This window comes from Protomyctophum bolini (genome assembly GCF_963924005.1).
Source record: "Protomyctophum bolini genome assembly, chromosome: 3".
Classification (NCBI taxonomy): Eukaryota; Metazoa; Chordata; class Actinopteri; order Myctophiformes; family Myctophidae; genus Protomyctophum; species Protomyctophum bolini.
In genome coordinates this window covers 39,383,065-39,396,820 of record NC_137864.1, presented here as the reverse complement: position 1 = coordinate 39,396,820, position 13,756 = coordinate 39,383,065, and the positions used below count along the sequence as shown (strand labels likewise).

The 13,756-nt window shown below is 43.0% G+C and overlaps 1 protein-coding gene across 3 annotated transcripts in view; it reads left to right on the top strand.

The window, feature by feature from the left end:
* Window positions 1-291: 291 nt before the first annotated feature.
* micall1a (MICAL-like 1a) overlaps window positions 292-13,756 on the top strand; it is a 30,974-nt gene continuing 17,509 nt past the window's right edge. For 2 of the 3 annotated variants that reach the window (XM_080760338.1, XM_080760336.1), the window contains exons 1-3: window positions 292-1,554; window positions 12,258-12,306; window positions 12,832-12,961. In XM_080760338.1, coding sequence (XP_080616464.1) covers window positions 1,412-1,554; window positions 12,258-12,306; window positions 12,832-12,961 — 322 coding nt within the window. In that variant the 5' untranslated portion in view covers window positions 292-1,411. The remainder of the gene's footprint in view (window positions 1,555-12,257; window positions 12,307-12,831; window positions 12,962-13,756) is intronic. The other variant, XM_080760337.1, reaches the window with a different exon arrangement.

The following is a 13,756-nucleotide window of genomic DNA, read 5'->3' as shown; positions in this document are numbered from 1 at the left end:
CACCTTTTCCCCCAATATTCCTTTGGAAAATAGCATATCTACAACTTGTGTTGTAGGACTCATGCAGTGTGCACTATAGATTTAAAGTGCTCAGGTTCCTTTGACTTTTTTTTTTGGGGGGGGGGTGCCTTGTTTTCACACAGACAGACCTGCTTGGTTGCTTGTTTCTGTCGCGATATCTGGCAACACCTGACATTTGGTGGCCACACCACCCACCACCATAGACACCGCGGTGGGTGGATAGCGCCCCCTCGTGGACGTGGAGGGCAACAGCAGTGAGGAGGAGGATGAGTTCTCTTGTGAGGGGATGATGTCTCTCGATCTGTTGTTCCTCACAGAGAAAACTAGACATTAGAGACAACATCATGTTTGTTATTACAGTCATGGTGACGACACAGAGCTGAAAGACAGACAGACAGACAGAGAGACAGACAGACAGGCTGCGGCAGGCTGCTAGCTGGAACAGGAACAATACTTTATTCTCTTCTTTTAGCGACACAACAAACAACAACAGAGCTACATTTTGTGAGCTTTAACTTCGTGTGGATGACACGAAGCAACGAAGAGAACGTCTCTCTAATCTAATTTACACTAAAAGTCCCCGCCGGGTGGGACAGAACAAACGGGACAGGACGGGACAGAACGGGACAGGACAGGACGGGACAGGACGGTCCACGGAGGACACGCTACTCAACATATAGCAGCTACCTTTCCTTCCTTATAGTTCATTCCTTAGTGCCTTCCAGTGGTTGTGTTGACAACTTTTAAGGTTTAAAACATGTCGTTCTTGTTGACGAGGCTGATATGATAACTTTGGGTTGTTAAAGTTCCCGTTATGTCGCACGGCAGCGGTTCTGATTTTATCAACACCACGAGTTGACCTTTAGCTTTATTATTATTATTATTATTATTAGAAACATGACGCTGTGTTGTTGTTGTTGTTGGCCAGTTGTAAAAGTTAGCTAAACATGCTATAGCTCTATGCTCAGTGTAGTACTGCCTACTGCACTTTTACTGTGAGGCGAATGGGTGTAGCTAACATGCTAGCTCTATGCTAGTTCAGAGTGGTTTGTCATGTACTTTACTGTAAGCTAAATGGATGGAAGTTTTGGGTGTGTCAGTCAGTCAGACTAGTTTTGGGGGGTGTGTAGGTCAAACAGACAGACTAGTTTTTTTGGGGTGTCAGACAGGCACGTCACAGACTGTATAGTTTCTTGGGGGTGTCAAACAGACAGACTGTAGTTTTTTGGCATGTCAGTGAATCAGACTGTAGTCTTTTGAGGTGTAAGTGAATCAGACTACTGCCTGGGGGACTGAAGAAGAGACCCTGACCTTGTTTTGACGTCATTGGAGTATCATCTGGATCCATAATTAATTATTAGAGTATCATCTGGATCCATAATTAAGGACGATGGGCTCTCTGAGAGCGCTCCAGGAGTGGTGCCGGCTCCAGTGCCTCGGCTACAGAGACGTGGACGTCAGCAACATGTCCACCGCCTTCAGAGACGGACTGGCCTTCTGCGCCCTCATCCACCGCTACAGACCAGAGCTGATGTAAGTATGCTTTATTACCCATCATGCACCACCACAGACCAGAGCTGATGGTCTTTTAGATGGACCCAGGGGTGGTCTTTTAGATGGGACCCAGGACCCAGGGATGGTCTTTTAGATGGACCCAGGGGTGGTCTTTTAGATGGACCCAGGGATGGTCTTTTAGATGGGACCCATGACCCAGGGATGGTCTTTTAGATGGACCCAGGACCCAGGGATGGTCTTTTAGATGGGACCCAGGACCCAGGACCCAGGACCCAGGGATGGTCTTTTAGATGGACCCAGGGATGGTCTTTTAGATGGACCCAGGACCTAGGGGTGGTCTTTTAGATGGACCCAGGGGTGGTCTTTTAGATGGACCCAGGACCCAGGGGTGGTCTTTTAAATGGACCCAGGAGTGGTCTTTTAGATGGACCCAGGACCCAGGGGTGGTCTTTTAGATGGACCCAGGAGTGGTCTTTTAGATGGACCCAGGACCCAGGGGTGGTCTTTTTGATGCGTGTGCGTAGGCCATACCCTGAAGAAGGCAACTCGTTTGTCGAAATCTTGGTAAATAGAAAAGTTTTTTGGCATCAGGACTATGAGTTGTGCGACCTCTCCTTTCCCTTTTAAAACGAATATCACTCTGACATGGACTGTTCTGTGGCCTTACTGCAAGTCTTAATACTAATATCACTCTGACATGGACTGGCCTTACTGCAAGGGTCTGCTAATATCACTCTGACATGGACTGTGGCCAAGTTTCTGTGTGCTTGTGAGTGGTTACTAGGAAGCTGTAGTGTGCTTGTGAGTGGTTACTACTAGGAAGCTGTAGTGTGCTTGTGAGTGGTTACTAGGAACTAGGAAGCTGTAGTGTGCTTGTGAGTGGTTACTAGGAAGCTGTAGTGTGCTTGTGAGTGGTTACTAGGAAGCTGTAGTGTGCTTGTGAGAAGTGTCTATTAGAAACACATTGCAGCATCTTTGACCTTGAAGTGGTCCTGTACAAGAACTTTACAACTTACATTCACACCGTGACCTAATACTAACTGAAACTCTGCTACTGACGAGGACAGTTAGGTCTCATTCACACCTAATACTAACTGAAACTCTGAGTCTGCTACTGAAGTGACGAGGACAGTTAGGTCTCATTCACACCTAATACTAACTGAAACTCTGCTACAGAGGAGGACAGTTAGGTCTCATTCACACCTAATACTAACTGAAACTCTGCTACAGAGGAGGACAGTTAGGTCTCATTCACACCTAATACTAACTGAAACTCTGCTACCGAGGAGGACAGTTAGGTCCCGTTCACACCTAATTCACACTGCACTACCTGTCATCATCCGCAGAAATTGGAAACTAGCCGACACAGTGAAATCTATGGTGTTAAAATTATACTCATAACGTGCATGTGTCGTGCCGTCGGGGACTGGACCTCTCTCTCTCTCTCTCTCTCTCTCTCTCTCTCTCTCTCTTATTTTTTCCCCCTTCTTTAGTTTAGCTCCTCATCCGCCACATTGTTTGCTTCATTTCCTTTATTTGCTGCGGATTGCATTCCCACCTGCACCGAAGAATAGAATGTGGTTATTTGATGCTGCATCCTGCATTGTGATCCAGTGCATATAGCCTACTGCAGGCCTGGTAGACTATAGATTTAGAAGACATGTGTCCAGTGCATAGCCTACTGCAGGCCTGGTAGACTAGATGTAGAAGACATGTGTCCAGTGCATAGCCTACTGCAGGCCTGGTAGACTAGATTTAGAAGACATGTGTCCAGTGCATAGCCTACTGCAGGCCTGGTAGACTAGATTTAGAAGACATGTGATCCAATGCATAGCCTACTGCAGGCCTGGTTGACTAGATTTAGAAGACATGTGTCCAGTGCATAGCCTACTGCAGGCCTGGTAGACTAGATTTAGAAGACATGTGTCCAGTGCATAGCCTACTGCAGGCCTGGTTGACTAGATTTAGAAGACATGTGTCCAGTGCATAGCCTACTGCAGCAGGCCTGGTTGACTAGATTTAGAAGACATGTGTCCAGTGCATAGCCTACTGCAGGCCTGGTAGACTAGATTTAGAAGACATGTGTCCAGTGCATAGTCTACTGCAGGCCTGGTAGACTAGATTTAGAAGACATGTGATCCAATGCATAGCCTACTGCAGGCCTGGTTGACTAGATTTAGAAGAGATGTGTCCAGTGCATAGCCTACTGCAGGCCTGGTAGACTAGATTTAGAAGACATGTGTCCAGTGCATAGCCTACTGCAGGCCTGGTTGACTAGATTTAGAAGACATGTGTCCAGTGCATAGCCTACTGCAGCAGGCCTGGTTGACTAGATTTAGAAGACATGTGTCCAGTGCATAGCCTACTGCAGGCCTGGTTGACTAGATTTAGAAGACATGTGTCCAGTGCATAGCCTATACTGCAGGCCTGGTAGACTAGATTTAGAAGACATGTGTCCAGTGCATAGCCTACTGCAGGCCTGGTTGACTAGATTTAGAAGACATGTGTCCAGTGCATAGCCTACTGCAGGCCTGGTTGACTAGATGTAGAAGACATGTGTCCAGTGCATAGCCTACTGCAGGCCTGGTTGACTAGATATTAGAAGACATGTGTCCAGTGCATATACTGCAGGCCTGGTTGACTAGATTTAGAAGACATGTGTCCAGTGCATATACTGCAGGCCTGGTTGACTAGATGTAGAAGACATGTGTCCAGTGCATAGCCTACTGCAGCAGGCCTGGTTGACTAGATTTAGAAGACATGTGTCCAGTGCATAGCCTACTGCAGGCCTGGTTGACTAGATTTAGAAGACATGTGTCCAGTGCATAGCCTATACTGCAGGCCTGGTAGACTAGATTTAGAAGACATGTGTCCAGTGCATAGCCTACTGCAGGCCTGGTTGACTAGATTTAGAAGACATGTGTCCAGTGCATAGCCTACTGCAGGCCTGGTTGACTAGATGTAGAAGACATGTGTCCAGTGCATAGCCTACTGCAGGCCTGGTTGACTAGATTTAGAAGACATGTGTCCAGTGCATATACTGCAGGCCTGGTTGACTAGATTTAGAAGACATGTGTCCAGTGCATATACTGCAGGCCTGGTTGACTAGATGTAGAAGACATGTGTCCAGTGCATAGCCTACTGCAGGCCTGGTTGACTATATTTAGAAGACATGTGTCCAGTGCATAGCCTACTGCAGGCCTGGTTGACTAGATTTAGAAGACATGTGTCCAGTGCATAGCCTACTGCAGGCCTGGTAGACTAGATTTAGAAGACATGTGTCCAGTGCATAGCCTACTGCAGCAGGCCTGGTTGACTATAGATTTAGAAGACATGTGTCCAGTCCAGTGCATAGCCTACTGCAGGCCTGGTAGACTAGATTTAGAAGACATGTGTCCAGTGCATAGCCTACTGCAGCAGGCCTGGTTGACTATAGATTTAGAAGACATGTGTCCAGTCCAGTGCATAGCCTACTGCAGGCCTGGTAGACTAGATTTAGAAGACATGTGTCCAGTGCATAGCCTACTGCCTACTCTACTCTTGCTGCTGAAATGAATGATCGATTATGTAGAAATCCCGTCATTTAACATCGGCATCTCTGTGGTGGAGGAGGACAGCTTGCCCTGTGTCTCCTCGCTGCTAACGTGCCTAATTGGAGAAGGACGGGTTGGGGGAGGGACTTAGCCAATTTCTTTAGCTGTGTGTCCCAGTTTTTCTCTCCAGACAGACACTACAGTCCGCTGCCTGGAATAGCTGCTCTATCTGACCTGACCTGGCCAGCCAGACAGACAGACAGACAGACAGACAGTCTCGCTGACCGTGATGCAGGCAGACAGTCTGTCAGGCTAATCTCCAGTCGAGGCCTCTGGCTGTCGGACTACATTTGGCTGCAGTGCTGTGCCAGACAGGCCATCAGAGCCCTGTGTGGCACCTGTATGCACTGACTCATTAACTAAGCATTCTTTTATACTTTAGCTATTGAAAAATAGCAGATCTACAAGCTCGTCTGCTATTTTTCTGAAAAATCGCGAAAATGTAGTGCAAATCTTTGAATATATATTCTTTCAGAGAGAACGTTTCTTTAACTCAAATCTTTGCTTCTGGGGGGGGGGGGGGGGGGCTGGAACTACATGTTTTCAGATGGGGGTCGGCGGCCAAATACATATAATATTGGGGCTCCTTGACATGAAAATGTTTGAGAACCACTGATATAGAAACATGGGGCTTTTTAGAAAACTGTCATACACTTCACAGTGTCATGTACAGGCCATCAGAGCCCTGTGTGGCCACTGGGTGGCGCTGTCTTCACAGTGTCATGTACAGGCCACCAGAGCCCTGTGTGGCCACTGGGTGGCGCTGTCTTCACAGTGTCATGTACAGGCCATCAGAGCCCTGTGCGGCCACTGGGTGGCGCTGTCTTCACAGTGTCATGTACAGGCCATCAGAGCCCTGTGTGGCCACTGGGTGGCGCTGTCTTCACAGTGTCATGTACAGGCCACCAGAGCCCTGTGTGGCCACTGGGTGGCGCTGTCTTCACAGTGTCATGTACAGGCCATCAGAGCCCTGTGTGGCCACTGGGTGGCGCTGTCTTCACAGTGTCATGTACAGGCCATCAGAGCCCTGTGTGGCCACTGGGTGGCGCTGTCTTCACAGTGTCATGTACAGGCCATCAGAGCCCTGTGTGGCCACTGGGTGGCGCTGTCTTCACAGTGTCATGTACAGGCCATCAGCAGATGGAAGCTACTAGTTCTAAACAGGTCTCTCTCACCAGACATGGAAGCTACTAGTTCTAACCCCGGTCACACCCCGTTGTTCTTGGCAGCTGTTACTCGTTCCAAAAATAAACCCAGGAGCAAAAACTCATGAGTCACACCGGATTACATTTACAGTTCACTCCACTCTCTGGGCTGTATTTTGCGTGTCTTAAGTACCAGGTCTTATTCCCTAACTTGAGTAAACTAAAGACCTGGAGGCGTGATCAATGCTCTTTGGCCACTCAGAATAGCCAAATGGCATTGATCACGCCTCCAGGTCTTAAGTTAAGTAATAAGACCTGCCCTGGTACTTAAGACACGCAAAATACAGCCCTCTGTCTCCTATCCGTGTTTTACTGTCCACTCTCTGTCTCCTAGCCGTGTCTTACAGTCCACTCTCTGTCTCCTATCCGTGTTTTACAGTCCACTCGCTGTCTCCTATCCGTGTCTTCCAGTCAGAGACTGTAAAAAATATGGACAAAGCGTTCCCTGGGTCTAACATGAACGTAAAATGAAGCCTGTGAGTCCTTGAATTGTAAATCGCCATCTTTCTAGATCCGTTTGGGCCCAGCTGGCCCATTGGCTGGCCCAGACAACGAGGCGGGACTTCCCCCCTTCTTCTCCGTTGGTTTTTATTTTGACTCCAGTCCACTCTCAGACCCCTTTTCCACCGGTTGGTTCCCAATGGGAACCGGTTCAGTTCTTTTTGGTTTTTAGTCCATGAGCCAGAGCTCCAGAATTGGTGGGCAAACTATACCCTGTATTAAATTGTTTATAAGATAAATACAAGTAAATTAATACATGATAACCCTTCCCACAGTAGTAGCTTTTATTTAATTTTATTATTTTGCATATTTTCCTACATAATGCCTCATTTGCATATTTAAAAATGTAAAATGTGTAATACAATAAATAATTTGTCTTCGTGTAAGTACTCAATTGGGGAAGTTTCATGGTGATAACAATCTAAATATAGGTATGGTTTTGCTACACTCAATTCATAATTAACTAAGAACCAAAAAGAACTGAACCGGTTCCCACTGGGAACCAACCGGTGGAAAAGAACTGAACCGGTTCCCACTGGGAACCAACCGGTGGAAAATAACTGAACCGGTTCCCACTGGGAACCAACTGGTGGAAAAGAACTGAACCGGTTCCCATTGGGAACCAACCGGTGGAAAAGAACTGAACCGGTTCCCATCGGGAACCAACCGGTGGAGGGGCCTCGCCTGTTAAAACCCATTTAGACCTGAGGACGATTCTACAAATGTCCTCTAAATCCTGACAGTTTTCTGAAATACCAAGAAATAGCAGACCTACAAGCTCATAGCGCGGCACTCTGTGCAGGGTAAGGGTAAGGGTATAGTTAAAGTATAACATATTGCTTAAAACACCTAAAGGTGTTCCTGTCCAGAATGGGTTAACCCTCTAAGACCCGCATTCATTTCTACTTGCAAAAAAGAGATTTCAACCTTACTACTACTTTGTACTACTAGGAATTTAGTATATCGGGGAATATCTTTCACAATAATGAATAAAACATGTTCTAGACATTCTAATGATCACAAAAAAACATATATTACAATTATTTTACTTACTTTTATTAGGGTTAAAGGTCAAAAGTCCAGACATTTTTAATTTGTGTGAATTTCAGCCTCTGTGGGGGGTATTTATATGCAAATATCATGACCAATGGCATTGCAATGAACATCACTGATGACGTTTAGGTGAAAAAATAACAGAAGAAATTTATATTTAAGTAATGAATTAAAAATAAATTGTTGCTATGAAGCAACGCTGGGTCTTAGAGGTTTAAGTCAGACTGCTCTGGAAGGAGCAGCTTCTGTTCTGAGAGTTCTGAAAGTAAAACGGTTCTGAAGTAGATCCAGTTTCATCATCTCCAACACCAGGTTAAAAAAAAAAAAAAAAAAAGAAAAAACTTCCATGAATTAAAAACAAAACTCCCCCCAATAATTTCATAAATAAAATAAAAAGGTTTGTAGTTGTAGTGAAAAGAGCCGATCTACAAGCTCACAACGCGGCGCAAAGCGACACGTTGTGACCTTGTATATATCTGCTATTTTCAGTAGTTTGGGTCCCGGGGCCAAAATAGTCTAATCTCTCTTTTGGGTCTCGGCCTGAACAGTCTGGGAACCACTGATACTGTACTACACTCTACTGTACTACACTGTAATGATCTATTATACTGTACTACACTGTAATGATACACTACACTACACTGTAATGATCTATTATACTGTACACTACACTGTAATGGTACACTACACTACACTGTAATGATCTAATCTACTGTACTACACTGTAATGATCTATTCTACACTACAGGACTGTTAGTGTGTGAACTGGCTCGCTAAAAAGTGAGTTGTGAGCAAAGTGAGCCTGCATGGTGATATTAGTATACTGCTGCTGCTGTTCAAGTCATCTGTGGCTGACTGTGGGAGGTTTGTGTATAGCTCTTAACGCAGCAGGGACGTGCACACATAGACATCAAGCATTCACTACATGGTGAAAGAAATGCAAACGCCCTCCTCTCCTTTCCATGCCATGCCAGAAGGAAGGCAGCGTTCAGGAGAATTGTTTTATAAATCCATGTCGTTACACACCTGCATCTCCACTAGCTAAAGAGTGCTGGGTTTCGGCGCCGCGAAAATAACTTAATTATTCAGTTTGTAAAAAGTATTGTACAGTGACAACTAAAGTCTCTGTAATGTTTACGTTGTACTGTTACTAAAACAACGATCTAAATTCTAAAATAAAGGGATTTAAGATCATTATAGAAGCCGGGCTGTTGACCTGAGTCCAGTGCATTCTGCCCAACTGTACCGGTCCAGGACAATAGAAGTCTATATGTAGAAAGAGGACTGAGCGTCGTTGTGGTAACTCTGTCTTCCGGTATGGCTCTGGTTTTAGCGCGCGGCGGGAGCCTGGCTCTAGGCTCACAGGATGTGCCTCCTTGTAATTATCCTGTTTGACTCACTCGGCACCTCAGTGTCCTTTCATCCCGTTATTTATAGTTCATACGTTCCTAGTCGTTAGCTAGCCTCACAACTCTGCTCTGTCTACAAGTTACTACTGTGCTTTTTAACCCATTCTGACCTGAGATCAGATTCTAAAAATGTCTGTTTGAAAATGACAGTTTTCTGAAAAAGCCATGTTTCTATGTCAGTCGTTCTTCGATTTTTCAAAAAATAGCAGACCTACAAGCTCGTAGCGCGCCACTCGGTGGCGCGCTATGAGCTTGTAGATCTGCTATTTTTCAATAGCTAAAGCAAAGCATAATGCTAACACCAAAAGGGGTTCCCGCCCCAAAATGGGGTACACATTATGTTATAATTTAGCTTTTGAAAAATAGCAGATCTACAAGCTATTTTTGTATTTTGTATATTGTTTGAAAAATCGTGAAAATGTGGCTCAAATCTTTCTTTCAGAGCCATCTTTGCTTCTGGGGGGAGGTTCCCGGAATAACATATTTTCAGATTGTTGTCGGTGGCCAGTTAAATATCATTTCCGGGGTCCTTGACATGAAATATTGAGCACCACTGATACAGAAACCTGAGGTATTTCAGAAAACTGTCAGGATTTAGAAGACTTTTTTTGGTTTTTTTCGACGTCAGGCCTAAATGGGTTAATGGGCTATCCTGTAAATGTGTGCAGGATTAATTGGCGTATATTCTTTACAGTGTATGGACCATGAATATTATGTTTCTATATAGTCTTTACAGTGTATGGACCATGAATAGTATGTTTCTAATAGTCTTTACAGTGTATGGACCATGAATATTATGTTTCTATATAGTCTTTACAGTGTATGGACCATGAATAGTATGTTTCTAATAGTCTTTACAGTGTATGGACCATGAATAGTATGTTTCTAATAGTCTTTACAGTGTATGGACCATGAATAGTATGTTTCTAATAGTCTTTACAGTGTAGGGACCATGAATAGTATGTTTCTAATAGTCTTTACAGTGTATGGACCATGAATAGTATGTTTCTAATAGTCTTTACAGTGTATGGACCATGAATAGTATGTTTCTAATAGTCTTTACAGTGTATGGACCATGAATAGTATGTTTCTAATAGTCTTTACAGTGTATGGACCATGAATAGTATGTTTCTAATAGTCTTTACAGTGTATGGACCATGAATAGTATGTTTCTATATAGTCTTTACAGTGTATTGACCATGAATAGTATGTTTCTATATAGTCTTTACAGTGTATGGACCATGAATATTATGTTTCTAATAGTCTTTACAGTGTATGGACCATGAATAGTATGTTTCTATATAGTCTTTACAGTGTATGGACCATGAATAGTATGTTTCTATATAGTCTTTACAGTGTATTGACCATGAATAGTATGTTTCTAATAGTCTTTACAGTGTATGGACCATGAATAGTATGTTTCTATATAGTCTTTACAGTGTATTGACCATGAATAGTATGTTTCTATATAGTCTTTACAGTGTATGGACCATGAATAGTATGTTTCTATATAGTCTTTACAGTGTATGGACCATGAATAGTATGTTTCTAATAGTCTTTACAGTGTATGGACCATGAATAGTATGTTTCTAATAGTCTTTACAGTGTATGGACCATGAATATGATGTTTCTATATAGTCTTTACAGTGTATGGACCATGAATAGTATGTTTCTATATAGTCTTTACAGTGTATGGACCATGAATAGTATGTTTCTAATAGTCTTTACAGTGTATGGACCATGAATATTATGTTTCTATATAGTCTTTACAGTGTATGGACCATGAATAGTATGTTTCTATATAGTCTTTACAGTGTATGGACCATGAATAGTATGTTTCTAATAGTATTTACAGTGTATGGACCATGAATATTATGTTTCTAATAGTCTTTACAGTGTATGGACCATGAATATGATGTTTCTATATAGTCTTTACAGTGTATGGACCATGAATAGTATGTTTCTATATAGTCTTTACAGTGTATGGACCATGAATATTATGTTTCTAATAGTCTTTACAGTGTATGGACCATGAATAGTATGTTTCTAATAGTCTTTACAGTGTATGGACCATGAATAGTATGTTTCTAATAGTATTTACAGTGTATGGACCATGAATATTATGTTTCTATATAGTCTTTACAGTGTATGGACCATGAATATGATGTTTCTATATAGTCTTTACAGTGTATGGACCATGAATAGTATGTTTCTAATAGTATTTACAGTGTATGGACCATGAATATTATGTTTCTATATAGTCTTTACAGTGTATGGACCATGAATAGTATGTTTCTATATAGTCTTTACAGTGTATGGACCATGAATATTATGTTTCTATATAGTCTTTACAGTGTATTGACCATGAATAGTATGTTTCTATATAGTCTTTACAGTGTATGGACCATGAATATTATGTTTCTATATAGTCTTTACAGTGTATGGACCATGAATAGTATGTTTCTAATAGTCTTTACAGTGTATGGACCATGAATAGTATGTTTCTAATAGTCTTTACAGTGTATGGACCATGAATAGTATGTTTCTAATAGTCTTTACAGTGTATGGACCATGAATAGTATGTTTCTAATAGTCTTTACAGTGTATGGACCATGAATATGATGTTTCTATATAGTCTTTACAGTGTATGGACCATGAATAGTATGTTTCTATATAGTCTTTACAGTGTATGGACCATGAATATGATGTTTCTATATAGTCTTTACAGTGTATGGACCATGAATATGATGTTTCTATATAGTCTTTACAGTGTATGGACCATGAATATGATGATTCTATAGTACAGTATGGACCATGAATAATACTACATGTTTATTGTACATACAAGTGAATAAGCTCAGAAGATGCGGCTCCTTTTTAAGGCAGTTGTCCGTGTGGTTATTCAATGTAAAGCTGGGGTTCATTCATATGGTTAATGTTTGTCCGTCTTGTCATTCCAGAGATTTTGACGCGCTGTCTAAGGAGAACGTGTACGAGAACAACCGCCTGGTGAGTCTGTCTTTGACTGGTCCCTCTCCTGTGTGTGTGTGTGCGTGTGTGTGTGTGTGTGTGTGTGTGTGTGTGTGTGTGTGTGTGTGTGTGTGTGTGTGTGTGTGTGTGGGTGTGGGTGTGGGTGTGTGTGTGTGAGTGGTCCCACTCCTACACACAGCAGTGTGTGTGTGTGTATGAGTGGTGCCACTCCAATTAGTGATGGGTCCGATTAATCAATTATCGTTAATAGGACCCGAAATCGATTATGAAAATTAATAATTGATAATCGATAATTTGTATGCATGTATTATTACAATGTGGTTTTAGTCCACCCATATTATGGTAATGAAAGTACGTTTTATTTTCTAATTATCAAGTAATCTTTCGCGGGCCGTACAATGGTCCCAGGTCTGCTCTGACCTGTTAACCCTGTCTGTCTGTCTGTCTGTCTGTCTCTCTGACCTGTTAACCCTGTCTGTCTGTCTGTCTGTCTGTCTGTCTGTCTCTCTGACCTGTTAACCCTGTCTGTCTGTCTGTCCTCAGGCGTTCGAGGTGGCCGAGATGCAGCTGGGAATCCCTGCCCTGTTGGACGCCGAGGACATGGTGTCCATGAGAGTCCCCGACCGGCTGAGTGTCATCACCTACGTCTCTCAATACTACAACTACTGTAAAGGTAAGTGTCATCACCTACGTCTCTACTGTAACTACTGTAAAGGTCAGTGTCATCACCTACGTCTCTACTGTAACTACTGTAAAGGTCAGTGTCATCACCTACGTCTCTACTGTAACTACTGTAAAGGTCAGTGTCATCACCTACGTCTCTCAGTACTGTAACTACTGTAAAGGTCAGTGTCATCACCTACGTCTCTCAGTACTGTAACTACTGTAAAGGTCAGTGTCATCACCTACGTCTCTCAGTACTGTAACTACTGTAAAGGTCAGTAATACTAATTCATCAGTCTGTGAATGTGTGGCTCCGGGCGGCCTCGTAACGACATCAAGCGCCTCCTATTCCCCCTTCACAGAGAATGGCAGAGTAAAAAAAACAAGGAAGTTATGTGGCTCCCTCTGGTGGTCACAAAGCGTAGCTACTTTTGTGAGGTTGATATTGCTGTGACATTTTTAAAGCACAGCTCAAGACCCACTTCTACAACATTGCTTTTAATTGATCTTTTATTTTTTGTTATTCATGTCCTCACTGTATTGCATTTCTGCTTGTTTTTTAATGTCATTGCCTTGCTTTTCTTTTTTTTTCTCCATTGTTCTGTAAAGCACTTTGAGCTGCATTTCATGTCATGAAAGGTGCTATACAAATAAAGTTTTATTATTATGTGTTTGTAACCGTTTTAGAATAGCAATTAGCCACGCGAGGTCCCAGCTTATCGGGTAGAAGACCTACTCTATGGCGTCGGGTCTACCTACGTCTCTCAGCCATTATAAAATACCCCGTAACCTCATACCTCTTGTG